Below are 27,318 nucleotides of genomic sequence, written 5' to 3' on the forward strand. Positions count from 1 at the left end.
AACTGTCTACACTCAGACCTTTATGTGAAAGAGAAATAAATTTCTATATTATTTAAGACATTTATGTTAGGTCTCTACTACAGGCAGCCAAACCTCTATCCCAACACGGTGCTCTTTACAGCAACCAAAGTAGGGACTGAAAAAGACCTGACCTATGGCACTGACTGTGGGAACAGAGAGAAAAAGAGGAATGTGAGAAAAATTTTAAAAGAAAAATAAAACACTTTGAAGTGAAAGTGAAGGAGAAAGAGAAAAGTGCAGCAAGTTTCTGACTTGTGTGAATAACCAAAAGGAAAAGGTTTGGAAGAGCCAGATATGTTTACTTGAACATGTTGAATTCCCAATTCCTATGAGAAATTCAGGTGGCTCTTTTTTTGTGTAGGCAGTCCCACCTCCCAGTCCCTCCTACATACCCTTGCTAGTATCTTCTCGACGCCTTACAGCTGTCCAAAACTATCCGATCAGTATAAATTTATATACTTCATACTGATACGGATGTGTGCCTTTTAAAAGAACAATTTTCTATTTCTCTGCTAGTAAGATTGATCAAGCCTAGCAAAACTAGATAAATTCCTTAAGAACAAAGCGAATCTCTTCCCCCTCTCCCCAATCACTCAATGGACACTTGACTGAACAACTAAAAGAAAGCCATTCGGCACTTTGCTTATGAAAGGCTGTTAACCTTTCTTTAAAGGAGGAGAGTCCAGCTTTTCCCTAAATGCTCTAATCCTATTAGTCTAACCTATAAAATGGCACAGTCAGTATCTAGCTTGTTTTTTGTTGTGGCATCATACCTGGCACATAATAGTCAATAAACATTTCCTGAATAAACAAATAAATAAATAATATACTTATCTGGGGATCCCCCAATTTCAACAAAGGATTTGTGCACAGTCTAAGAACATGAGCCTTTGACTAAAAAAATACCAGGATTCAGATCTGATACCACCAGTTCCAGCTGTATAACCTTGAGCAAATTACGGAAGTTCTCTAAATCTCAGGAATTTTACTTACCTTATATATTTGTTGTGAGAAATTAATGACATTAGATAAAGTGTGGCACATGGTATCTGATAAGTGGCAGCCATGATTAATAGAAATTATGCATCCATCTTTCACACAATTAAAAAAGGCCAGAGACTACTATCATATAATCTCCTGAAAATATATTATGATAACTTTGTCAAATGCTATAGTGTTTTCAAATATTTCATTCTTCTACAACCACATTCCTCAAACACACAATCTGAACAATAGCAATGAAGAGATCTGGGGGGTAGGAGGGTAAAATGGTTTTTTGATAATATGGTTAACTTGTATTTTCAAAAACCTTCAGTTTTTCACTATCGTAAATGAATCTTATGGTTATTCCCTCTCATTTCTTTCCTTCTTTAAAAAAAAACGAGTTTTATTAATCTAATCCTGTATGGATTTTGGTTTACTCAGGCTAAAATTATTTGGTAGAACATCTGTCTCAAAAGAAAAAACAAGTAACATTCTTTTCAAATTCCATATAAACCCGTGGGACAATTATATAAAGTATTTATAAAATTCACTCCAGTCCCAACTGCTACTTACCATTGCAAATTAATTTTCATACTATTATTTTCCAAGTTTGTTCTGACACTTGATTTCTCTCTCTAAATGTAACTAGACTTAGTTTAAGCTGGAAAAAACAGAGGACATATTTTTACCTACAAGCAGATGTCATTAACTATCAACAGACTTTTTTTCACTTAAAAATTTCCCCCAAAACTAGTCATTTTCTTTAAACAAGAATCTTCAATTTCAAGTTTTCAAATATTATATTTTAAATAAAATATAACAATATAATATTTGCTTAAAGGAGAAAATAACTTGAGATCTCGAGTTCCCAAACAAGTTAATTGTTTTCTTCAGATTATGGTACTAATTGACCTTGTAAATTAATAAAGCACACAAGGAGCTACAATGGATCAAGAAGAAAGAAGTCACCTACAGAATGGTCTCATGGGTGGAAAATGGGCCTTTCCAAGGAAGATATGAATTCCTCCTCTTAACTCAGTCTATTAGGGAAATCACTGACAAGAAAGCCCTACAAATCTGTCCATTCAATAAATACTCAGTAAATAATTAATCACCTCCCACTAAGTTAAGGAGTCTGCTAAAGTAACAGACGTATCTCTGCTGAAAGGACTTTGTTTCCAGTTTCAAAGATTTCTCTATTCACAGAATGAATATTGGGACTTATTTAGACCACGCCCTCAAGGAACACTTTCAGCCTACATAAATCAGACAAATACAAAGTAGATGACCTTGGAATTTTCAGAACTCAGATTCCTGGTTTTAAATATTCTTAAGACATAATAAAGGCCAAAGACAAGTAGCAATTTGTAATATTTCAGATACAATTTGAACTAGGTATAAGGTCTGATCTCCCTGATCCAGTCCCTTAGCGTTCTCACCTTCATGAAGCCATGCACTTTCCTCTATTGTTGCTTAAGCAATAACTTTTAAGCAATTTTTTTTAAGACTTTATTTTTCCTTCTTCTCCCCAAAGCCCCCCAGTACATAGTTGTATATTTTTAGCTGTGGGTCATTCTAGTTGTGGCATGTGGGATGCCGCCCCAGCATGGCCCAATGAGTAGTGCCATGTCCTCACCCAGGATCCCAACTTGTGAAAGCCTGGGCCTCAGACGCAGAGTGGGGGAACCCAACCACTCGGCCACGGGGCTGGTCCCTCAGCGATTTTTTTCTAATTAAAATCTTCCTGAAGGAAATGAGAGTATAAACTGATACAATCTTTCTGGAAAACAACTGAGCAATATACGTCAAAACTATTTTTTTTAATGTTCTTTTGGATTTCAGGAATGGTGGAACCAGAAGTCTAAATGATGTTCCAAACAGTTCTGTCTCTCTCTTTATTTTTTGGCTATATTTGCCTCTGTCCAATATCCAAACAAACCCTCTAAACACGGCAGAGAAAACACACATTGTCAGCCGCAACTTAGTCATAGTGTCCTACCTTAGTCATCCCTGTAGAAAGAGAGTGACTTTCTTGTTCCTTCCAAAAGAAAAGTCTCAGGAATGGCTCTAATTGGCCCAGCTTAAGGTGGGAGGTGGGAGTAATTAGGATTGACACTTTCCTGGAACCACGGGGAATAGAGGACACGCTTCCCAAAGGAAGGGATGCTGAGCAGAAAATTAACGTATGTACATATCCTTTGACCCAGCAATTCCACTTCCAGGAATTAAAACTTACACTATTATTGTGTGCCAGACACGATTTAAATAATTTACAAGAATTAACTCATGTAATCTTCACAACAACTCTATGACATAGATACTACTATTTATTATTATCCCATTTTAGAGATACAGAAACTCAGACACAGAAAACTTAAGTAACTTGTCTAAGGCCAGAACTAGTAAGATGCAAAACCAGGAATCAAACACAGATCATCTGGCTCCATTCCATGCTTTTAACTACTAAACTTTACTGCTCTTTTTTTTTTAAGACTGGCCCTGAACTAACATCTGTTGCCAATCTTTTTTTTCTTCTTCTTCTTCTCCCCAAACCCCCCAGCACCCTAGTTACAGGTCCCTCTAGTTCTGCCATGTGGGACGCTGCCTCAGCATGGCCTGATGAGCGGTGCCATGCCCACACCCAGGATCCGAACCGGCGAAAGTCTGGGCCACCAAAGTGGAGCACAGGAACTTAACCACTCGACCATGGGGCCGGCACCCTACTGCCTCTTTCTTTATCTACTTATCCCAAGAAATTAAAGATGAATGCAAAGATCTAGCTAGGAGGATTCATCACAGCACTATTTACAGCAGCAAAAATTTAGAAATAACCAAACTGTCTAATCATAAGAGATTAATTGTAAAAATTATAATATGTACATTAAATTATAAATTAAAATGATAAAACACTTTAGCTAACAAAAACTAATGCTATAGGGGGCCAGCCTATGGCCGAGTTGTTAAGTTTGCTCTGCTTCAGGGCCCAGTGTTTCACTTGTTCGGATTCTGGGCGAGGACACGGTACCACTCATCAGGCCACGCTGAGGTGGCGTCCCACACAGCACAACCAGAGGCACTCACAACTAGAATATACAACTATGTACTGGGGGCTTTGGGGAGAAGAAGAAGAAGAAAAAAAAAGGAAGATTGGCAACAGATGTTAGCTCAGGTGCCAATCTTTAAAATAAAAAAAAAAATTAATGTTATAATATATATTTAGAATGTGGAAAGCTGCTAATAATATACAGTCAAGTTCAAAAAACACAGACTGCATAAATGAACAGATGCTATGAACTTGTTTTGTAATAATAAAAAAGAAATGATACATATAGATACACATGGATGCACAAAAAAATCTCTGGAAAGATATTTGTTAAGATGTCAGCAGTACACCACGTCACACCCACTAGGATGACAGATAACAACAAAGGAGCAGCAACTGCAAAGTCAAGGAGAACAATCTTGATTCCTTAGGAGAGCGGTATGTAGTTCACTATAGTTGAGGCTTACTTATTGGCCAATTATAAGCTACTCACATAATTTCCTTAAGTCTTTCAACAATTTCTTCAACAGCTTCAAATCTCATGACCCACAAGTACATATAACTCTTGGCAAAAATGATGATTTCACCATATCATTTCCTTAAAATTATCCAATAAAAATACATAATCCCTACTGAGCCTCTATGTAATATGTACATAAAAGACCAGTTGTGCTATTTTGGTTTGGTTTCTTAATTAGATGCTTTAGTAACTAATTATTCTGTTTAATCATTAGTAGGAAAAAAAACCTCATTATACAAGAGAGTAAAAAGAAAGCAATAGGACAGCTTTCAGAAACCATTACTTCAACTTAACTGTACAAATTAAATCAGTCCAGGATTTAGATGTTTTTGGACTTAAGCTATTGTTTTTTAAAAACTGCTTCAACTTTCATGCTTACTGAGTAATAAAAACAGTATCACTATTTGTTCAGATTAAAATCAAACAGGAAAGATTACAAAGCATCAATTAAAAATAAATATAAACCCACAGTTCTACAAAACTTATTTTTCTTTTAAAAGTAACAGAAAATATGATGCTTGTTTAGCTGTCCTTTGATTTGTACATGAATGTTATGACCACGTTTCTAGGTAATATCAAAGTTTTGTCAATGCTGGGACCATGGGTAGAAAACAGGTACCAATACAAAGATGGCCTCTCCCCACACTGGTGTATGTGTAACTCTCCTTTTCTTGTGCTGAATTCTAATACAGCAGACCAGATGGTGCTGTATTTTAAGGCCTGTGGGTAAGGAAGGGAAGATCTCCTGATATAATCTCCATAAGATCTCCTCGTATAATCATCCAGACGAGACAGATCCTTGGACAGGAAACTAGAGGCAAGAAGGTGGACCTTAGATAGATCTGGCAGGAATGGACTGTCTGGCCCCCACCTAGGGCCTAGACTTAGGCAGACCTGTCGAAAGGAAAGATGATCTCAACTACGTGATGGCAGGCCAGAAACCAGGTAGGACAATATCTCTTTAGGAGACCACAAACCAAAAAGGAGTAAAGCATACCTTGCAAGCCAGATGACTAACTTAAAAATTACTCTCTGGCTTCAATACCCTTTTGATTTGTTTTTAGCCTTTATATAAGTCTTATTTCAATGTTCCAGCCTTGCTTTCAGCTGTGTGTCAGCAAATAAAAGAGAAATGACTGAGTGGGGAGGGAGTTATTTGGGTCAGAATGTTAAGGAAAAAGTGGCATTCCATGAGAACACTGGAGAAATAGAAGAATTGGAGCTCTGAGGTCAAGTCAGCCCCTCCCATGTGGTGGCTTTTTTTCCACTGCCAACCTTGGAAGACTGGGGTTTCATTTTATTAGGAGAACCAGAAAGTTTCTAGAACCAAATTAACTGCAACAAGATCTGAAGCGAGAAGTACTATAGTCAAGAGTCAGCAACTTTCTGTAAGTAAAACAAAAAACATTTTAGAAATAGACAGGTCAGTCAAAGCAGGTATATACTGATGCACTAGAACCACGACAGTATGAGTCAAAACTGGGTAAGAAAACAGATAAGCAGAGTTTCTAATCACCTGGACAGAAGAATTCAAGAGTTAAGCAGAAAAGATCAGTCGGAAAGTAGGTCTGCAAGTAGGTAAAGTCAAGATGTGAGTAAAACAGGACACACAGATTGTAGAAAAAGGAGACCAGACCGCCAGTCTGAAATCAAAGTCAATTAACCTGCTTCCTATGAAAGTAAGCACTTGTCCCAAGGTGGTACCCCATTTGTGCTTGTAGGTGTGAAAGCACATCACTTTAAAAGAATGTAGTGGCAATCTCTGAATTCCAAGACCAAAAAAAGGTATTTTACTCCTTAGGAGCCTAATTCTCCACTGGGACAACTCAGTGGGCACGACACCCATCTCTCTATAATATAAAACTGAAATATTTTATTTGTTAGACGTATTAAATATTGTTTTAATTTCATGTTTTTAATTTCTAAGGTAAACTATCTATATACCTTACGAAACTAAAATTACTTTTACTTATGTGACTTTTCATTAACTTTTATTCTATGGCCTTAACAGTCTTTCATAAAAAACAGGTTTGCAAGGGGCTGGCCCAGTGGCTCAGTGGTTAAGTGCGCACATTCCACTTTGGTGGCGTGGGGTTTGCCAGTTCGGATCCCAGGTACGGACATGGCACCACTTGGCACGCCATGCTGTGGAAGGCGTCCTACATAGAAAGTAGAGGAAGATGGGCATGGATGTTAGCTCAGGGCCAGTCTTCCTCAGCAAAAAGAGGAGGACTGGCAGCAGATGTTAGCTCAGGGCTAATCCTCCTCAAAAAAAAAACAGGTTTGCAAATCCTCCTCAGTTCCAAGGCTGCAATAGAATCTTAAACAAACAAAACAAAATACCAATATGCTAGGAGAGGTAAAACAAAAATTGTTCCTCGGGGAATAGATAACACTTAAACAATTCACTGTCCCAAACTAATATTTTAAAATAAAATGAAATTCTATAGCTCTATCCATTTTCAATTATATGTACCTGTGAAGGTCTGCTAAGTACCTTCTTAAAACAACCTTTAAAAGTGTGTATAAGAACTTGGTCCCATGATGTAGTGGTTAAGTTCAGCGTGCTCCCCTTCAGCAGCTGCAGTTCACGGGTTCAGATCCCAGGTGCAGACCTACACGACTCATCAGCCATGCTATGGCGGCAACCCACATATAAAGTGGAGGAAGACTGACAACAGATGTTAGCTCAGGGCTAATCTTCCTCAGGAAAAAAAAAAGTATGTAAAACAATGTGATGTTTCATGGCTGTGTCTGAATTTATGTGGTATTCATAACACCACAGATTACAAGATGCTTTAGGTTTCAAAACTTGAAAATTCTCAAGTTTTGGTCACAGTTATAATCAGATAAAGCATTAAGTTTAAGAAGCTTGAAAAGAAGCAATTTTTTTCTGAGATTATAGCTAATGATCTTTTAACAGTGATCACTTTGCATAGTTTAACACTTACATTCTACAAAAGACTTTGCTGATAAGGGGAAAAAATGTTTCTCACCATAATTAGGAGTCCGGAATCACCTGTTATACCAAAAAATAGCAACCATACTTTGCAACAGAAAAATATTTTCAAAAGCAAGGTCATCTTCCTGACTGCCAAAGTTCTCCTATGGAAACTTTTGAACCTCTTGTGTAACAGGCTTTTAAATTTTCTTTTCCAAAGTATCAAGAATTTCAACTCCAGGAGCCGGCCCGGTGGCACAGCGGTTAAGTGCGCACTTTCCGGTTCTCAGCAGCCCAGGGTTCGCCAGTTCAGATCCTTGGTGCGGACATGGCACCACTTGGCAAAAGCCATGCTGTGGTAGGCGTGTCACATATAAAGTAGAGGATGTTGGCTCAGGGCCAGTCTTCCTCAGCAAAAAGAGGAGGATTGGCAGTAGCTAGCTCAGGGCTGATCTTCCTCAAAAAGAAAAAGAATTTCAACTCCAAAGATGAAGTACAGAAAGACAAGAAAAAAATGCAATGAAAAGTGACTGGCCTCTGAAAATAGTTGGAAAAAAAACTATCAAAACTCTCTTAGCTGCTCTAATATAATCTTCATTTATTACTTATCAGTTCTCTTCTGGTCCCAGTATTTCAGCCAAACTGAGATCTACTCATCGTTTATCACTTCAGTGTCTTTGCCATTACTACTGTCCCCTCAACCGAAACCCCTTGCCTATTCCTCTTCCTCACTCTTCTTCAACCACTTCCCCGAGGCCCTGCTATGTATTTACAAAGAAAAGTTTTGATTTAAAGTCAGAAAGTCAAGTTCAAGTCCCATTTAATCCCATTTAATCCCATTTACGACCCAGATGAAAGTGGGCAAGCTTTTAAGCTTTGATGGACCCCACAGGGTAACTCATTGTGTAACTAGGAAGAGTCATTGAGATAGATAATGTATGTGAAAACACAGAATTTTTACTTTTTACTTTTTTTTTTTTAAGCGAGGAAGATTGGCCCTGAGCTAACATCTGTACCAATCTTGCTCTATTTTTTGGGTGTAGGTCCACACCTAGGAACTGAACCTGGGCAGCTGAAGTGGAGCATGCCGAACTCAACCACTAGGCCACCAGGGCTGGCCTTACAAAATTACTTTTTAAAAATCAAGTCTTATATTTAGCACTGTTCTGTCCAGATAAATTTCCTAATATTTACAAACAGCTAGCGTTATAAAAACTGCATGAACCATTGTGTTTGTAGTGGGTTGAATACTGTCCCCCCAAAATTCATGCCCACCAGAACCCTAGAATGTGACCTTATTTGAAAATAGGGGTTTTGCAGAGGTAATTAGTTAAGGATCTCAAGATGAAATCATCCTGGATTTAAAATAGGCCCTAAATCCAATGATCAGTGTCTTTATAAGAGAAAGGAGAAGGAGATCAGGACACAGAGACACAGAAAAGGCCATGTGAAGACAAGGCAGAAATTAGAGTGACGCTAGTACACATCAAGGAAGCCTAGGACCACGAGAAGCTGGAAGACCAAGGAAGGTTCTTCTCTAGAGTCTCCAGAGGGAGCACTGCCCTCCTGGCTCCTTGACCTCAGACTTCCAGGCTTCAGAGCTGCGAGAGAATAAGTGTCTGCTGTTTTAAGCCACACAGTTTGTGAGAGTTTGCTATTGAAGCCCTAGGAAACTAACACAGTGTTGGAGAGCCAACCTGTAGCTATTACACAATATATCGTACTACTGTTAAGACATCTTAAAACGTGAGGATTATTTCTCTGGTACTTCCCTATAACAGTGTTAACACTCCCTTAAAACACAAGCATTTTTCTTTTCTCTTCTTAATCTTTTCTTCCTATACTCTATACTCCACAATAATCTGGAACTGCACGTAGAACAAAAAATATCTAGCCTGTTTGAAATTAATTTAAACTTAAGCAGAAACTGTATGAAATATTTACATAGGCAAAATTATTTTTTCATTCATTTTTTCAGTAAACAACAGAACACTTACAGATATACTGAAAAAAATCTATTTTCTGAAAAATTCTACAATGAAGACACTGATCAGTATAAGGAAAAGTAAAATAATTACAAAATTATAAAAGTCCTATTTTCCTTCACAATGTAGACTACGGAAATGAGAATTTTAAATGAACAGCATTTACTTTATAAACAATTTCATATGGGCCAGCCCCGTGGCCGAGTGGTTAAATTCACATGCCCCACTTTGGCGGCCCAGGGTTTCGCTGGTTCAGATCCCGAGTGCAGACATGGCTCCGCTCATCAGGCCACACTGAGGTGGCGTCCCACATAGCACAACCAGAAGGACCCACAACTAGAATATACAACTATGTACTAGGGGGCTTTGGGAAGAAGAAAAGGGGAAAAAAAAATTCACAACCCAAATAACACTCAAATTCAGCAACAATTAAATAACAGGAAATTAAATCTTGTGATATTTAATGATCTCAGTTTTGACAATAGCCATGTTTTAAAATTAAGAAATAATAGTCCACCAACACAATAATTTAGTCAATGGGTTCACTTTTATAATAGTTTTTAACGAAGGTGATAACATGTTGGGCACAATGACCTTCAATATATAAATTAACCTATAACTGGGAAATAAAATTGCTGCTCGAAAAGTTGTTTTGAGAGGTTTGTTAGGTTTCTTGGGAATTCATTATTTAGATTCCTGTATTCAAAATTTAAAATCTCACCCTGAAACTTCTTGCTTAGCACATTCACCACTCTTTTCCCAATACTTCCCTGTCTGTTAATGCTAAGTTTACCCATAGATTTCTGGTTCTATAACATGTCTATGTGACTTGTCACCTCCCACAAAGTCCCACAGCTGATAAGCGACATGTTTTGATGTACACCATTATAAAATATCTCTAGGATTAATGAAATGGCAATTTCATTTTCCAAAGTCCACACTCTTTAGAGGGAAGGAATCAGAACTCACTGATAGATCTGCATCTTGTACACATGTACTTGAGACCCCAAGTCCCGAGGAACTTTCTTCCCATACCTATCCCTACACTCCAGCATCAATTGCTCTCATTCCACTGATTTCCACTCTTCTACCTTCATGTATGCTCAAATCTATCCAATACTTTTCTTTTTTTTTAAAGATTGGCACCTGGGCTAACAACTGTTGCCAATCTTCTTTTTTCTTTTTTTCTGCTTTTTCTCCCCAAATCTGCCCGGTACATAGTTATATTTCTAGTTGTGGGTCCTTCTAGTTGTGGCATGTGGGACGCCACCTCAGCATGGCCTGACAAGCAATACCATATCTGCGCCCAGGATCCAAACCGGCCAAACCCTGGGCCACAGAAGCAGAGCACGCGAACTTAACCACTCGGCCATGGCGCCAGCCCCAATTTTTTAAAACTCTCATTGGACCTCATTATTTCTGCAATTCAATTCAAACATGTCTGAATCAGCTGACAATTCTGGGATACAAAGAAATAAAGTAACTTTTATCCTAAAGAGAAAGCATTCAAAGTTTTCCAACCAGATATTCTTACCTCTCAAAATCAGACGACTCAAACAAATGGTCCTCATCTGCTGCCTCCACTTTCTATTCTTCCTCTTGCTTTAAGTTTTGCAGTCTGGTCTACAACACAACATTCCAGCTCAAATAATTCTGGGGTAAGACTATGCTTGATATAAATTCTCAAAAGACAGCATGGTGCACTGGAGTATAGGTGTCACGAAACTTCTAGTCCAGGATTTGCCACTCGATAGCTGTGTAACCATTCACAAGTGGGGGGGGGGGGCGTAGTGTCTGTGTGAATGGACAGGCATACCTGTTCCTTATCCATAAATTGGACTGAATTAGATGATCTGAATAGTTAACTTTCAACTCTAAAATTTTATGAAATGCAAAGATCTTCATTAATTCCACATCTCACTCATTTCTATCTGCCACACCTGACATGGAAAAACATTCCCTTACTTTCTATGACTCTGGATTCCGATATCATTCACCTCTGTGTATCTGGATTAAGATTAGCTACATGCAACAGAAAACTCTATAATAGTTTAAACATACAAGGTTATAGTCTTTCATGTAAAAAAAAAAAAAAATCCAGAAAGGTAGCTATGACAATCTCACTATAAGTCATTAGGGACCCAGGTTCTTTCTAGCTTTGTGCTCTGATATCTGTAGGGTGTAGACCCTTATCTACATGGTCCAAGATGGCTGGTGGAGCTCTAGTCTTTATATCAGCATGCCAGTCTCGGGAAAGAGAAAAACTAGAAAGGCATACCCTCATCCTTTAAGAATACTTTCGGGATACTGTGCTCACCATTTCCACTTAGATTCAACTGACCAGAACTTATTCACATGTTTCTATCTGTTAGAAACTTGAAAACAGTCTCTCTTCTGCATGGCCACATGACTAGCCAAAAATCATGGGTTCTATCACCATCGAGGAGAAAAATGGCTATTGAGGAAAACTAAATGTCTCTCCCGAACTCTCTGACCCCTTCTTCTATGGTTCCTTTGATTTTCCATCCTCTTAGCAACAGTGTTCCCCAAAGCTCAGCCCTTGGTCCTCGATTCTTGTGTCTCTACACCGACTTTCTGAGGGCACTCACACAGTGTCACAGCTCTATTTAATCTAATGATTCTCCAGTCTTTGTGTCCAGCCCCTACTTGTCCCCTCTTTTGAAGTCTCCATTTGAATGGCTATAAAATAAAACCCATTACCTGCCCAGCTCACAAAGACACACAAGTAATTTTAAAAGAAAAGCATTTTTGATCTTCTTATTTAAATGACAGTATCCAAGTATCCCAGACCTTCAGGTTTGGAATTTTGAAGTCACCTCTGACTCCTCTTTCTACTTTCCACAAGCCATAGGTTGCAGGTCATACTGAGCTTCTAAAAAGAAATGAAATAAATTGGACTACATGAAGTTTATATAGCATATGACTTGGGACATGCATTTATCAAACTGGCTCTGGCCCCCTACAACACTACCGTAACGTTCTAAAGTCACTACCCTAATTATCAAGTCCATGGGCCTCTTTGCTATAGACTGAATGTTTGTGTCCTCCCAAAATTCCTATGTTGAAATCTAACTCCCCATGTGATAGCATTTGGAGGTGACTTACCTCACTTGGTGGGATAAGTATCCTTATAAAAGAGACCCTAGAAAGCTCCCTTGTCCCTTCCACCATGTGAGCACACGGTGAGAAGACGGCTATCTATAAGCCAGGAAGTGAGCCCTAACAAGCCCCTGAATCTGCCCGTGCCTTGATCTTGGACTTTCTAGCCTCCAGAACTGTGAGAAGTAAATGTCTGTGGTTTACGTCACTCAGTCTATGGTAATTAGTCATAGCAGCCCAAACGGACTAGGACACCATGTCAAGTCTTAATTATACATGATATCTTTAGAGCATTTGACATTTATTCATCATTTCCTCCTCCTCAAAATTCTCTACACCCACTTTGCATCCTAACACACTATCCTGGTTCTCTTGCCATATCTCTTACAACTCCTATTCAGTTTCCTGGCTGCTACTGCTCTATCTACCTCTTTTTTTCTTTTTTAAAGATTTTATTCTTTTCTTTTTCTCCCCAAAGCTCACCAGTACATAGTTGTGTATTTTTAGTCATGGGTCCTTCTAGTTGGGGCATGTGGGACGCCACCTCAGCATGGCTTGATGAGCAGTGCCATGTCTGTGCCCAGGATGGGAACCAGTGAAACCCTGGACCGCCGCAGCAGAGCACGCGAACTTAACCACTTAGCCAATGGGCTGGCCCCGTATCTACCTCTTAAATATTGAATTTTCTCTGGGCTTAATTCTTAGGCACTCCTCTTTTCACCCCATACACATTTCCTAAACAATCTCATTTTTTCTTTTTATATCTGACAATCAACTGGCTATTGATAATTGCCATATTAAACCTTTAATCTTCACTTCTTTCCTTACCTCCTGATCCAGATATCTAAACACCTAAATGACAGCTCTACCTTGATTGGAGGCAGGCACCTTTAATTCAACATATCCAAAACTAAGCTCGGCATTTCTTTCCCTCATCCAAATTCATTTCTTCTCCTGAATTCCCTACTTGCATGATTCACAGCATCATACTCACCCAATTACCCAGGCTAGAAACTCTGCTACCCTCAAGCACTCTTTTTCCTTTACCCCTCACAACTACGCATTAGTAAATTTTGCTAATTTGAGCTTTCAAATTTCTCCAGAATCCAGACCTTCCTTTCTACTCCCACTGTAAAAGCTCCTGAGTCTTCTCACACTGGTCTTTCTCCCTCCAGTCCATTGCCATTTGAATCACATTTCTACCTTGTTTCTTGCTTTTCAAGAACCCCACTTTTCAACAGATCCCACTGTCCACAAAGTCAAGGCTAAATTCCATTGCCTGATATACAGAGCTTTTCACAATCTGACTCCAACCCACGTCAGCATCAAAGCACCTCAATTCCCATCTACATTATACTTCTCGTCATTCCTGGAACAAGACATTCACATGTTTACATGTTTTTCTCTCTGCCTGCAACCTCCCCTACTCTCTTTTCCACATGGCAAAAGCTTATTCATCCTACATAACTCGGCTTAAACAATCTCTCATAAGAAGTCTTCCCTTTCCCTCAGTAAAGTGAATCCGTCTTCTTCATTATCATCACTTATTTCAAGACTGTCCCTATTAGTGACTAAGTTAGAGACAGTCTTATTCTTTACTCATTTATTTTTGTTCTAGCACTTAGCACAATGCCTGGAAAAGCAATAAATTCTTGTCAAATCAATGAATTACAAATGCTTCTTGTCAGCTGGCAACAAAAGCAACCAAGAAATCCTAAGTACTTCAATACAGAATGTGGGAGGGGGAGGGAACCCAGGTTGACTACAAATTACAATGGTTCAATAATGGTTCAATTATCAATTTTTTAAATGTTTCAAACTATGATATTTCAGGTATTGTGCATAAATTTACCTTTTTAGCTTATCTCATGTACACAACTTAAATAAAACTGATGAAATACCTAAGAAATATTTCAAATGTTTTCTCTAATATACTTAAGCAGGTTAATATGAAAGAATACAAGAACCTCAATGATTATGATACTTTACTCCAGGTTAAATACCATCTAGACAAATGGATTAAATTCTAAATGTATTACTGGAAAACAAAAGTAAACAAAAAGAAAAAAATTAAAGGCACACAAAGGAATTAACGCATGTGGTCATTTTAAATTTTTCTTGGCTAGGGGGCCAGTCCCGTGGCCGAGTGGTTAGGTTCCCTCGCTCCGCTTCAGCGGCCCAGGGTTTCACTGGTTTGAATCCTAAGCACCAACATGGCACTGCTCATCAGGCCATGCTGAGATGGCATCCTACATGCCACAACTAGAAGGACCTACAACTAAAAATGCACAACTATGTACCAGGGGGCTTTGGGAGAAAAAGGAAAAATAAAATCTTAAAAATAAATAAATAAATTTTTCTTGGCTAAATCTCATAAAAGTAGAAATAAGAAAAATTAAAAGTTGGTCAAATAACTTCACCTATTAAAACAAATGATATTTCCTGGGGCTGACCCCGTGGCCGAGTGGTTAAGTTCTCGCGCTCTGCTGCAGGTGGCCCAGTGTTTCGTTGGTTCGAATCCTGGGCGTGGACATGGCACTGCTCATCAAACCACGCTGAGGCAGCGTCCCACATGCCACAACTAGAAGGACCCACAACGAAGAATATACAACTATGTACCGGGGGGGCTTTGGGGAGAAAAAGGAAAAAAATAAAATCTTTAAAAAAAAAACAAAAAACAAAAAGCAAATGATATTTCCTAATTATTGTGCCACAGTACATATGCAAAGTCTGGAAAATACACTCTTAATTTCAAATTTCCAAAATCAAACTTATAAAAATCAGCGGTTTTCAAGCTATGTTCTCCCCAGCATGACACTAGTGTTACAGGAGCACAAAACTGAAAATAACTTAAATACTTAAATATCCAATAATAAAGCGAATGATGAAGTTAAACTGATATACCCATAAGATGTAATAATTCAGCCAATGAAGATTATATTTTTCTGGAATTTTATAGAATAACTTTTCCTTATGTCATCGTTACAGAAAAAACAAGGATATTATGAGTATCTTTTTAATCTTCCTTATAGTTTTTAAACTTTTTATTTTGAGATAGTTGTAAGAAATAATACAAAAATCCCATTTCTCTTTACTCAGCTTCCCTCAATGGTAACATCTTGCAAAATTATAGTATAATATTAATACCAGGATATTGACATTAATCCAATCTACGTTCTTATTCAGATTCCCCCAGTTATATTGTACTCATTTGTTTGTGTGTGTGTGTGTGTGTATTTAGTTCTATGCAATTTTATCATATATTTAGGTTCGTGTATCTACCACCTGGTCAACATAAGAAACAGTTCTATCACCACAAAAATCTGTTACTCTTCTATAGCCACACTCCCCTCTCATACTCCTTCCTTATAGTTTTTTGTATTTTCCGTATTTTCAGCAATTATGTATTCATTCAATGCATCTTTATTAATCACCCGCTATATGCCAAGTACTGTTCTTTGTATACAATTCAAGTAGCATGTATTAACTATTTTTTCCAGTCTGTAAAAGTAATTTTTCAAATGACGTTTTATTTTCTTTCAATTCAATTTTAAATAGAAATATGATATACAATGGAATACTACTCAGACATAAAAAAAAAAGATGAAATCTTGACATGTGAGACAACAGTGATGGACCTGGAGGATGTTATACTAAGCAAAATAAGTCGGATAGAAAAAGCCAAATATCGTATGATTTCACTTACATATGGAAGATAAAAACAACAACAAACAAACACAGACAACAGATTAGTGGTTACCAGAGGGGACGGATAGTGGGGGGAGGGCAAAATGGGGTAGAGGGGCACATTTGTACAGTAACGGGTGACAACTAGACTTTCGGTGGTGAACACGATGCAGGCTATACAGAAGTTAACATATATTGATGTACACCTGAAATCTATGTTATAAACCAATGTTACTCAATAAAAACATGTTAAAAAGAGAAATATGAAAAAAATTAACTAAAAATATTATTAATTGAAAAGACATTTTAGGAACAAAAATAAAGAGTGTGTTGGATGAATAATTCTAGAACACTCTGGTATTAAATACAGAACATTTCAGTATCATATTATCATAATATGATTAGCTTTTATAGAGATTTAGGTAACAAAATCATACTAAATCCTGAAAAAAGCTTTATAATAGTTTTCAGAATCAATTAGGTTTATTCATCACTTATAATTCAAACAAGTACACAGATTTAGTGGATTTTCTTCCAGTAAGTTTTTACAAAGGGTTTTACATTAAAAAGACTACTCAAAGGATACAACTTAAGATATAAAAGTATTCCAATGTCTAAAAAGTGACCCAAATTAAAACATCTGCTCTTAAAAAGACACTGTTAAGAAAACGAAAAGGCAGGTCACAGACTGGAAGAAAATATTTGCAAAACACCCAATAAAGATTTGTATCTAGAATTAAAAAAAAACAAAACACCTCAATAAGAAGAAGTCAAACAATCCAATAAAAAAGAACAAAAACTTGATCACTTTATAAAAAATATTCAAACGCAATATGCACATGAAAAGGTGATCAACATCATTAGTCACCAGGAAAATGCAAACTGAAACCACAATGAGATACCACTATATATCCACCAGCATGGCTAAAATTTTTTTAATTTTAGATAATAAAAATAAATAAAAAGATTGATGAGAACTCTCATATCTTGCTGGTAAATATGCAAAATGATACAGTTAGTTTGCAAAACAGTTTGGCAGTTTCATATAAAGTTAAAAAGACACTTATCATATGACCCAGCAATTCTTCTCCTAAGCATTTATCTAAAAGAAATGAAACCATACGAACACTCAAAGATCTGTATGCAAATGTTCAGAATAACTTTGTTCATAAAGCCAAAAACTGGAAACTCAAACGTCCACCAACTGGCGGATGGATAAACAAATTGTATTATAGCCTGCAATAAAAAGGAACAACTGACAATACATACAAGATGGATAATAGCAAATGTATTTTTCTAAGTGAAAAAAAGCCAGACATAAAAAACTATACAATTCCATTTATACGACATTCTAGAAAAGACAAAAACTTCCAGACAGAAAACAGATCAGTGACTGCCAGAGGCTAGGGAGGGAACTGACTGCAAAGGCGCACAAGAGAATCTTCTGGAGGGATGGAAATGTTCTATATCTGTATCTTGACTGTGGCAGTGGCTACACTTATGTATACACCTGACAAAACTCATTGAACTGTTCAGTTAAGAAGGTGAATTTATTGCATGTAAATGATACGTTAATAAACATGACTAAAGAAACATCACAAGTTAAAAAAAAAAAAGATACATTTCACTATTGAGATTCTACAGTTTATAAAAGTTTCCGGATTTTGTTACTTAAAAAAAATAATCTTCCTTTTCCCTGCTGTGGGGTGGGGTGGAGATTGTCAGAGCCCAAGTGAATCAAGGAGGGAGTCCACATGGGGAGGAACTGGCGAATGTGTTCAGTCAGAGACCAAGCACCATACGGAGGGTGTCAATGCAGAGTGGCAACCGGGCATGGGGCACTGGGTCCGAAGAGAGCGAGGAGGTCGTCTTCACACGGAAGCAGCCAGTGTAGGGTGTCAGAGCCTAAGTGGGGTGAAAAGTATATCCAGTATACCCACCAACAGTGGGGAAGGTGACATGCGGAGTCAGAGCCAGAGCACATTAAGGAGGCTGTCCTTACATTGGGACATCCTGGCATGGGCTGTTAGATCCTGACAGAGGCAGAAAGGTGGGAGACAGACAATGAAGAATCTCAGCCCAGCAGAAAGAGGAAGGCATCCAGGAGAGGAAGTGGGGGTAGCAAAGATGAAAGATTGGTTAAACACGGAGACTAAATGAATAAAAAATACATTAAGGATAATGGGAGCCAGGTTTCTGTCAGAGAAGACCATTACAAATATGAAAAAAGGAAAAACTAGAATGGATCCTGGAGCGTGGGACTGAAACAGAGGTAGTGGAATGAACTCATGGTTTTCAATATATACAGATAAATAAATATAGACATAAATGTATGCATCTGTGTGTAAATACATTTATTTCCCTGCTCTGTCCATTAACAGCACCAGGAGCAGTTAGTAACCCAATAGCAATAAACACACTAGCACTGAGATCTTAGCTTCTAAACGTTATTCTCCACTAAAAGGATGCAGGGCTCCCTAGAGAAACAGCCGATTCTAGGACTAAGGCAGGGGCAGTACAAGATAAGCCGAGAACATCTTCTTGTGCCAAAAAGTAAAGACATGCTCAAAGAATGATGGGGGCACGTCACAAGAACACAGAAGCCAGCTTGAAAGGGCTCTCATTGGCCAAAGGAGGAAGAATTTGAACACCAAAATAAACAGTAACAGAATATAATCCGCTAAAAAAACCCAGAAAACCATGAATCTTTATAGATATGAATACTGGGATACATTAAAAGTTTGATGAGGAACAAAATATTTACATACATAGTTAAAAGTACTCACAAAAATTGTTTAATAATTATACATATTAACTTTATAGTGAGGAAATCTGCAGACATTGCTTATCTCAAGTAACCAAAGTGAAAATCACCAATAATGAGACAAACTGAAATTGCACACCACCCGACAGGATGCAACGAGCATCACTTCTGTGATGATATTCCTGCCCAAGTACATAACCTGTATGCATCCAATCATAAGAGAACAGATAATTCAAAATTGAGGGGCAGTCTACAAAATCTTCAGAAGTGTCAAGCTTATGAAGGTCAAGATAAGATGAAGGAATTGTTCCAGATTAAAGAGACATGACAAATAAATGCAACACATAATTCTGAACTGGATCTTTTTGTCAGTAAAGACATCAATGGCACAATAAACAAAACTTGAACAGTATGAGACTTACATGGAGTTATCAGTGCTAATTTCCTGATTTTGACGATTGTTCTGTGATTATGTAGGAGAATATCTTTGTTTATAGAAAACACACACTAAAGCATTCTGGTGTGATAGGACATGAGGTCAGCAGCTTCCTCTCAAATGGATCGGGGGAAAAAGTTCTTTGTACCGTACTGGCAAGTTTTCTGCAAGTTTGTGATTGTTTCAAATTTTTTAAAAGTGAGGGAAAAAACAGTATCGCTAAAAAGGAAATAATGTTAAAAACGGTCATTCTCCATATTGTTAATCTTGGTAAGAAAGAGACACCAGACTATGCAAAATTACTAGGAAATAAAAAGTAAAATTTTGGAGCCTCAGGTCATGAGTAATGAAAGAGTAAAGAATATAAAAGGTTCTCACTAAAGGAAGTTATTAGGAGAGGAACAGCGAAAGGGGCAGTCGACCTAGAGTGGGTAGAACAATGGTATTCTGACGATACCAACGGCTGTAATCAACAGCAAAACACAATCTCAGCATCTCCTCTGAAAAATGAAGGGACTGTCTAGCTGATATTTAAAATTCCTTGCAAACGTGTGACCAGAATTACCCTGAAATAGATGTGCTTCCCCAGCTCAATTTATTACATTATGCTTAGCTACACAGTAATACAAAGGAATACACATACAAAAGTAAACGTGCAGGAATCCTGAATTCTCCTAAGTTGCGGAAGTCCATAAATTAAATTAAAATGCGATGCACTTGCCAAATTGTTCCTTACGAAGAAAATCTTGTAACGGAGGAAAACAATTAAAACACACACTGAAGTGAAACAAGATCACCTTCTGCTGACCGTCCTTACTTAAATAAGTGTTCAGACTCATTCTGAACTGGCCGTCACATCTGTCCTGAAAGAACAGGGAACATTTCCTAGAAATGTTTCAAAGCGCAAGGATCCCCTTCCCTTCCCCGGCACCACGCGTTCACCGGGGCGGCGACCAGACGGGCCCCCAACAGCGCAGGGGAGAGGCAGCCCTGGACGCTCCGCACTTCCTTTTGGAGAGGACAGCCCCCTGCGTCACTCATTACTCACTCAGAATGCAGGGCAGAAGTTCATCCCCGAGGAACTTAGCACAGTAGGCTCCCACCCTCCCAGCCCTGCGGTCCTGGCCCAATCCCGCCGGCATCAGGGCGCTGCCCCCGGTACCCGGCGCCCTCCAGAGCAAGGGGGCCGGCGCCCAGACTCGCCCCAGCTGGGCAGCCCGGGCCCCGACGGACGCGGCCTCCCCCCCGCCCCCGCCCCTCAAGCGGGCCCCTCACGCCCCCCGCGACGCGCAGCCCGGCCCACAAGGCCCGACGCCGGCCCGACGCCGGCCGGTCGCCCGCTCCGTCGCCGCCGAGCCCGGCCCGGCCCTCCCCGCCTCCCGGCCGCGACGCCCGGCCCCGCAGAGCCCACTGGACTGCGGCCGGGGGGCGGGGGCGGGGAGGCCCGGGGGCGGCGCCCGCCCCACACCCTTACCTGGCTTCTCGTGGTCGTAGCCTACCACGATGAAGTAGTCGGCCAGCCGGGCCATGGCCGCCGCCGCCGCGCCCGAGAAGCGGGTGCCCGTCGCCGCCCTCGCCGCCGCCGCCCACCGGGCCCGGGAGGGCTCAGCATTTTCCCTGCAGCAGCCGCAGCGGCAGCGGCGGCACTTCAGCCATGTTTGACAACCGAGGCGCGCTCTGCGCCTGCGCCGCGCCTGGCGCCCGCTCCTCCCCCGCCCCCACCCGCGTCGGCTCGGTGGCCGGAGCCGTGGCGGTGAGCCCACCCCCACCCTCCGCGGGCGCTGGACCGCCGCGTGTGGGCAGTGGGCAGCCCGGCGAATTCCCGCCTCGCGCCGCCACCGCAGCCGCTCGAGGTGGCTCCCTTGTAGGCCTGGCTGCCCCTTCGTGGCCCCCCTCCCCTTCCCCCTCCCCTTTTTTCCTAAAGCAGGGTGTCTTTCCTTCCGCCTTGTCTACTCCTTTCTGGATCTGGGAAGAATCGACAGGGATGGTTGAGGGGTCCCCTGGAAAGTTTGCAGCTTCCCCTCCCCCCTCTCTCCCCAAAGAGGAGATTCTCCCGCCCTCGACTGGAAGTATGGAATTTGCACCGCCAGGGCTTTTGCTACACGTTTCCTGTTTATGTTGTGCAGATGGGAATTTTAGGAACATGCCATCGAGCAGGCGGGGGAGGGAGAGGCTTTTGCGCAATCCTCAGAGGCGCCTCGTGCTTCAGTGTTGGGTGGGCTGGGGGGCGGTTGACCTGGGCTTCCCCCGGAGCTGGAGCTGCCCGCGGGGGTGGGAGGGAGGCTGGATTCCATCGAAGAACGCCGCATCCTCTGTATCCTCCTGAACTGGCCGGGTCCAAGGAGTCCGAGGGAGTAGGCTTGGCGCTCCCAGGGGAACCCCTCCTACCTGGGCTTTCAACCCTTGCAGCCGTCCCAGGGCTCTTGTAGCAGGAGCAAGTGATGACTTCCAACTTACCTGCTCAAACACGCAGTCAAAAAAATTAGTGGGTCTTTCATCGTCCAATGTAGGAATTATTTAGATGCTTTCTTTTTTGCTGCATCTCTTATTGGTCATTTCGAATTTGGCTGGTGAGACGCCCAAATGAGCTTTCTTTGTCATGTTAGTATCTCATGAAATTTTAGTAGCAGGATATGTTACCTGACAAGTGGTAGACTGAAGTTTTGGGAATCTCCATGGTTTGCAAATGTGATCATCTTCATGGTTGCTTGTCACTACTCATTCTTTTTTTTGACTGTTTTTTTTTGCAAGGTAAGATTTGCCCTAAACTAACATCCGTTACCAATCTTCCTCCTTTTTTCTTCCTTTTCCCCACCAAAGCCCCAGTACATAGTTGTATAGTTGAAAATTCTCCTGGTTCTTCTAGCTGAGCCTCCACCGCAGCATGGCTACTGACAGATTAGTGGTGTGGTTCCACCCTGGGAACCTAACTGGGTGGCAGAAGCAGAGCACACCGAACTTTAGCTGCTAGTTCGTCAGGGCTGGCTCTTTAACTCATTCTTAATTCAGGATTTAATCTTTATCATATACATATAAGATCTCTTAGCAAAGCATCTGGTGTGTGTTTAACAAATATTTTTAACGCGTGAATGTACAATTTCCCCCAGCTACCATCAGGAAGCTGCAATGGCTTGAACTCTGAACTGGAAGTCCAGAGAGTTGGTGTCTCAGCTCCTGAAAGTTTAATTGAACATTTCCTCTTTTCTGTGCCACACTTTCTTCATCTACAGATTGAGAGGGTAGGGCTGCACTAGAAGAACAAACTCCCAGAAAGGAATACTTTAGGGGCTCATTTGCAAATTGCTTGTGGTCAAACTGAATCAGCCTAGTTGTAGGGGTGGAGGTAAGACGACAGATTGATCTTGAAAATTGTTAAGGTGAGAAAGCTTCAGTCACACCTCAGGTAAGAATCTTCTCTGTAACTCCCCTGAGAGCTCATCATCCAACCTGATCACTTTCAGTAAAGAGTAATCTTACTTCCTTGAGAGGCAGCCCATCCCACTGTTTAACACCCCTATTGTTAGAAAGTTCTTCCTTATTATGTCAGAGTTGCCCTGTAACTTCCCCTGATTTTGCTGTCTGGAACTATCCAGAAAAAAACAAAAGCTATCTTGTATGATAGCCTTTTGGATATTTAAGGCAGCTATCATGTTCCTTCTCTATTTTAATTTAATTAAAGTGAAATTCACATATCATAAAATTAATCTTTTAAAGTGTACAATTCAGTGGTATTTAGTACATTCACATTGTTGGGCAACACCCAAAAGAAAACCCCACACCCATTAAGTAATCGCTCTCATTTCCCCCTTCCCCAGCCCCTGGTAACCTCCAATTTGCATTCTATCTCTATGGATTGACCTATTCTGGATATTTGATATAAATGCAGTAATACACTATGTGATCTTTTGTGTCTGGGTTCTTTCATTTAATAATGTTTTCAAGTTCATCCACATTATAGCATGAACCCCTACTTCATTATGTTTTATGGCTGAATAATATTCCATTGCATGTATAACCATATGAAGTCCAATTTATCAATCTTTTCTTTTGTTTTCTGTCCTTTTGGTGTCATTTCTAAGAATCCAAGGTCATGAAGATTTACTCCTATGTTTTCTTCTAAGAGTTTAATAGTTGAGCTCTTGTATTTAGGCCATTGATCCATTTTGAGTTAGTTTTTATATATAACATGAAGTAGGGGCCACATCTTACTTTTTAAATGTGTTGGGTTTTATTTCATTCACAAGTATTGGTTTAAATTACTTTTTAACTTTTTTAAATCAAATCTTAGCTGATTTCAAGGGTAGAATCAAATGTTGTGTGCTTTTAGATATGCTCCATCTGTTAGGTCATACATAGGTAGGCTGCCAGACCACTTGCAAATGGGTGTTTCGTAGCATGGGGATTTTGACATATCCCAGGTATATGTGTTTGTATACATACACAATCATATTTAGCACACACTGGAGCTGTGCTTTGCTTCTCAGCCAACAGCTGCCAGTCTGCTGAAACTGATAAGCCCTGAGAAGGCAGTAATCACTGAGGTTGGCCAAAGGCCAAACTATCCCCTGAGATAACCGCCATCACCTTTCACCAAAGAGTGAGAGAGTAAAGCAAGGCCAGGTTTGTTTTACTGAAGGTTGGCAGGAGCAGGAAGGGAGGAAGGCTATGCAACACAATGATCATGTATACACAGCAGATGCCTTTCTTTTACCCGTTAGAAGACAAATAGGAACCGATTGCTAGTGACCAAGAATTATCAGCCCAGGGCTCCTACAGTTGGCTGTTGTGGAGTGAGTGGTTGATCTGTACAGTCATTTCAAGTGCTTCCTGTGGTTAGCCACTACAGTTCATAGAGGCATTATGAGAGTTCAACTTGGCCAAACATCCACAGGCAGGGCTGGGGCCTCTTCAAATGGTTTCTACCAACCAGTAACAAAGACTGTGTGGCTGTGGTAGGAAATTCCTTGATCCACTGCCGCATCTCCATCCACTCAGTGGCCTAAGAAATTTAATGATTGTTATCCTTGACACCTGCCTCTCTCTTAGCCCCACATTCATCACTCAGAACTATCAGTCCTACTTCCCAAATATATACACTTGTCTCCACCCTCACTGCCACCCCACTAGGCTGAGCCACTATCACCTCCCACCTTAACTATTGCAATAGCTTCCTAACTGGTTTCCCTGCTTTGTTGGTGGTTCCAGATTGTCCATATAGGTAAAACTTAAGGACAGAAAGTGGGTGATGAACCCTGTCTTCAAATTAAATTTGTATAGCAAACACACTGTTTCTGCCTTGGGTGTATGTTTGGGGTGTGGAAAGGAGGCTTCAGAGATGGCCAACAGAAATTGTCCTGCAGGTACTTTTACATGTGTGATTATATGAATAGTTGAATCTTGACACTCATATGAAGTACTCCCGACAGTAGCAGCTGCGGTATAAATAGGTGCTGTGAGAGATTGCAGGCTGCTTTTTCTTAGATCGCATGTTTATTTGGTGAGCAGGACTGGGTACATTGTGGAGCCCAATGCAAAATGAAAATGTAGGACCCTCTGTTCAAAAATTAAGAGTTTCAAAACAGCAAGAAGCAGAGCATTAAACCAAGTGTGGGGCCCTGTGCAACTGAACAGGGTGCACATCCATGGAGCTGGCTCTGTTGGTGAAGCTTAGGACGGAGCGTGTGCGTGTAGGGGTGGATTAACAGAGATTATGGGGGAAGTAGGCCCTCTCCAATCTCTCCAGGACATCACTTCCGTTCTTGCTCCTCCCTAATCCATCCACCACATTCAACAGCCAAAATGATCTTTTAAATAAATGTATATCAGATCATGTTTCTCCTGTCTTCAAACCTGTCGATAGCTTCCCATGTCACCATGAATAAAGTGCAAAACCTTCATCATGTCCCAAAGGGTCCTGTTTACTCTGATCCCGATGACCTCTTTAATCTCATTTCACGCCACTCTTCTCCCTCACTCAGGACATTCCAATCACACGGGCCTCCTTTCACTTTCCCTAATGTACCAAGTTCTCTCTCATCTCTTTTGCATATGCTGTTTCCTCTATTTGGAACATTAGATCGCTCTAGTCTTGCTTTTCCTTCAGAACACTTAACACAGTTTATAATCATGTATTTATTCCTATGAAGATTTGCTTATGTTTGACTATCCCACCATGCTGTAAGCTTGTTGAAGGCAAAAATGATGTTTGCATTGATGATTACTGTATGCCCAGTACTTAGCACAGAGCTAAGCATGTAATGCATGCTCAGTAAATATTTGTTGAAGGAATGAATGAATTTTTAAATCATGCGGGTCCGTACATAAAAATTCCCTCATTCCAATGATTCTAATCTGATAGTACAGGATCCCAGCCTGGAGGCAGGTAGCATGATGGCTGCACCACTCTCATTGTCTAGAGATGCCCCCAAATAGTCTAATCATCTTTCATAATCTAATTATTAATGCCATTCATTGTGCCGTCCGTAGTAAATTTCTCTTGAAGTCATTTCATCTTCTTCTAACTGCTAGTATAACAAGCTTCTATAGGTTAACCATCTTCTGTGTTCTCTTTTGTTTGTCCTATAGCAACTTAGATTCTTTAAGCTTCAGGGAGGTTTGTCTTCCAGCTTTATCACACACAAGAACTGACTGTTTCTGTACCTCTGTTATGTGCAGGAGCACAAAAATGAGGCAGCAAAAGCATTACTTTTCCTTAGCTGATGCTCTGCAAAATATTAGGCCCTCAATATTTAATTAAGGTTAATATTAATTAAGGTTATTTGCCTTCCCTGCCTCCACTACTCCAAGACAGAACTTAAGGCTATAGAAACAGTGCTTTTTCTTCTGTGTCAGCCTTCTTAACTTGGTCAACCTCCTGAAATTGTATGCCTATTTTATACTTAAGTTGGTTTATGTACATGTGCATTTTCTAGAAAGGATCTATATTTTATTAGCTCCTTAGAGAAGTCAGAGATCCCAAAAAAGTGCCCTGGCTTTGTATCCTGTTTCACTTTACCTTGTGAGTGACCGTATCAGCAAAGTTGATTGTTTCCTTTCTCTAAACTATTTTGTGTTATGACTTCAGGATGCTTCTTGAACCTTGTTTTCAAATGAACTTTGTAAACAAGCCCTCAGCATAGCAGAGGCATTTTGAACCATATGAATAATAAATGCATTTGAAAATTTCCTGTTTGAAAAAAGAGGCATCCTAGATAATTATGCAGTGCAGTTAGCTACTCGCTTTTAGTTATTAATATCATTATTATTATTATTATTATTTCTCATTACTTTTCTGCATGACCTGAATGTGGTCACACTGGCTTTAGGGACTGTGTACACAATGTTAGCTGAGAAACCACCACCACAAATTTTTTAAAACTCCAAACATTACTAAGAATAAGGCTGGGATTTAAGGCCTAAAAATAATTCAGTTGGAATGTGAGGGAGAAATTGAGACACCATTATACAACAAGCCTTTAGCATATTTGTATGTCTGTATATATGATGTCAGGATACATCCATTTATTACAGTGCTTTGGGGGTTTATTTACAATATGACCCTTTAAAAATTCTTGGGCACAAAAGAAGTGGATCTTCTTAACCAGAATTTCTTTCTTTTTTTTTTCCCTTTATCTTTTATTTCCAGTAAGATTTTAAAGATGTTTCTTCCTGCCTTCCTTGTACTCAGTGTGAATCTACAATCACTGAAAATTGAATGGGTGAAACTCCACGTTAACAAATCACCAAAAGCAGAACTCTTGCTACGGTGTGTCCTTCTAGATTCAACCATTTAACAGAAAATGCATTCTCGTGATTTT

General features: G+C 39.9%; 1 protein-coding gene across 4 annotated transcripts in view; it reads right to left on the reverse strand.

Moving 5' to 3' along the window:
• The window catches only part of SBF2 (SET binding factor 2), a 463,684-nt gene extending 442,491 nt beyond the window's left edge, over nucleotides 1–21,193 (reverse strand). The window contains exon 1 of one of the 4 annotated variants that reach the window (XM_070491087.1): nucleotides 20,976–21,193. In XM_070491087.1, the coding sequence (XP_070347188.1) occupies nucleotides 20,976–21,030 (55 nt within the window). In that variant the 5' untranslated portion in view covers nucleotides 21,031–21,193. The remainder of the gene's footprint in view (nucleotides 1–20,975) is intronic. The other 3 variants (XM_044753304.2, XM_044753303.2, XM_070491086.1) reach the window with 3 other exon arrangements.
• Between the last annotated feature and the right edge of the window lie 6,125 nt (nucleotides 21,194–27,318).

The sequence above is a fragment of the Equus asinus genome, chromosome 20 (assembly GCF_041296235.1).
Source record: "Equus asinus isolate D_3611 breed Donkey chromosome 20, EquAss-T2T_v2, whole genome shotgun sequence".
NCBI classification, from domain to species: domain Eukaryota; kingdom Metazoa; phylum Chordata; class Mammalia; order Perissodactyla; family Equidae; genus Equus; species Equus asinus.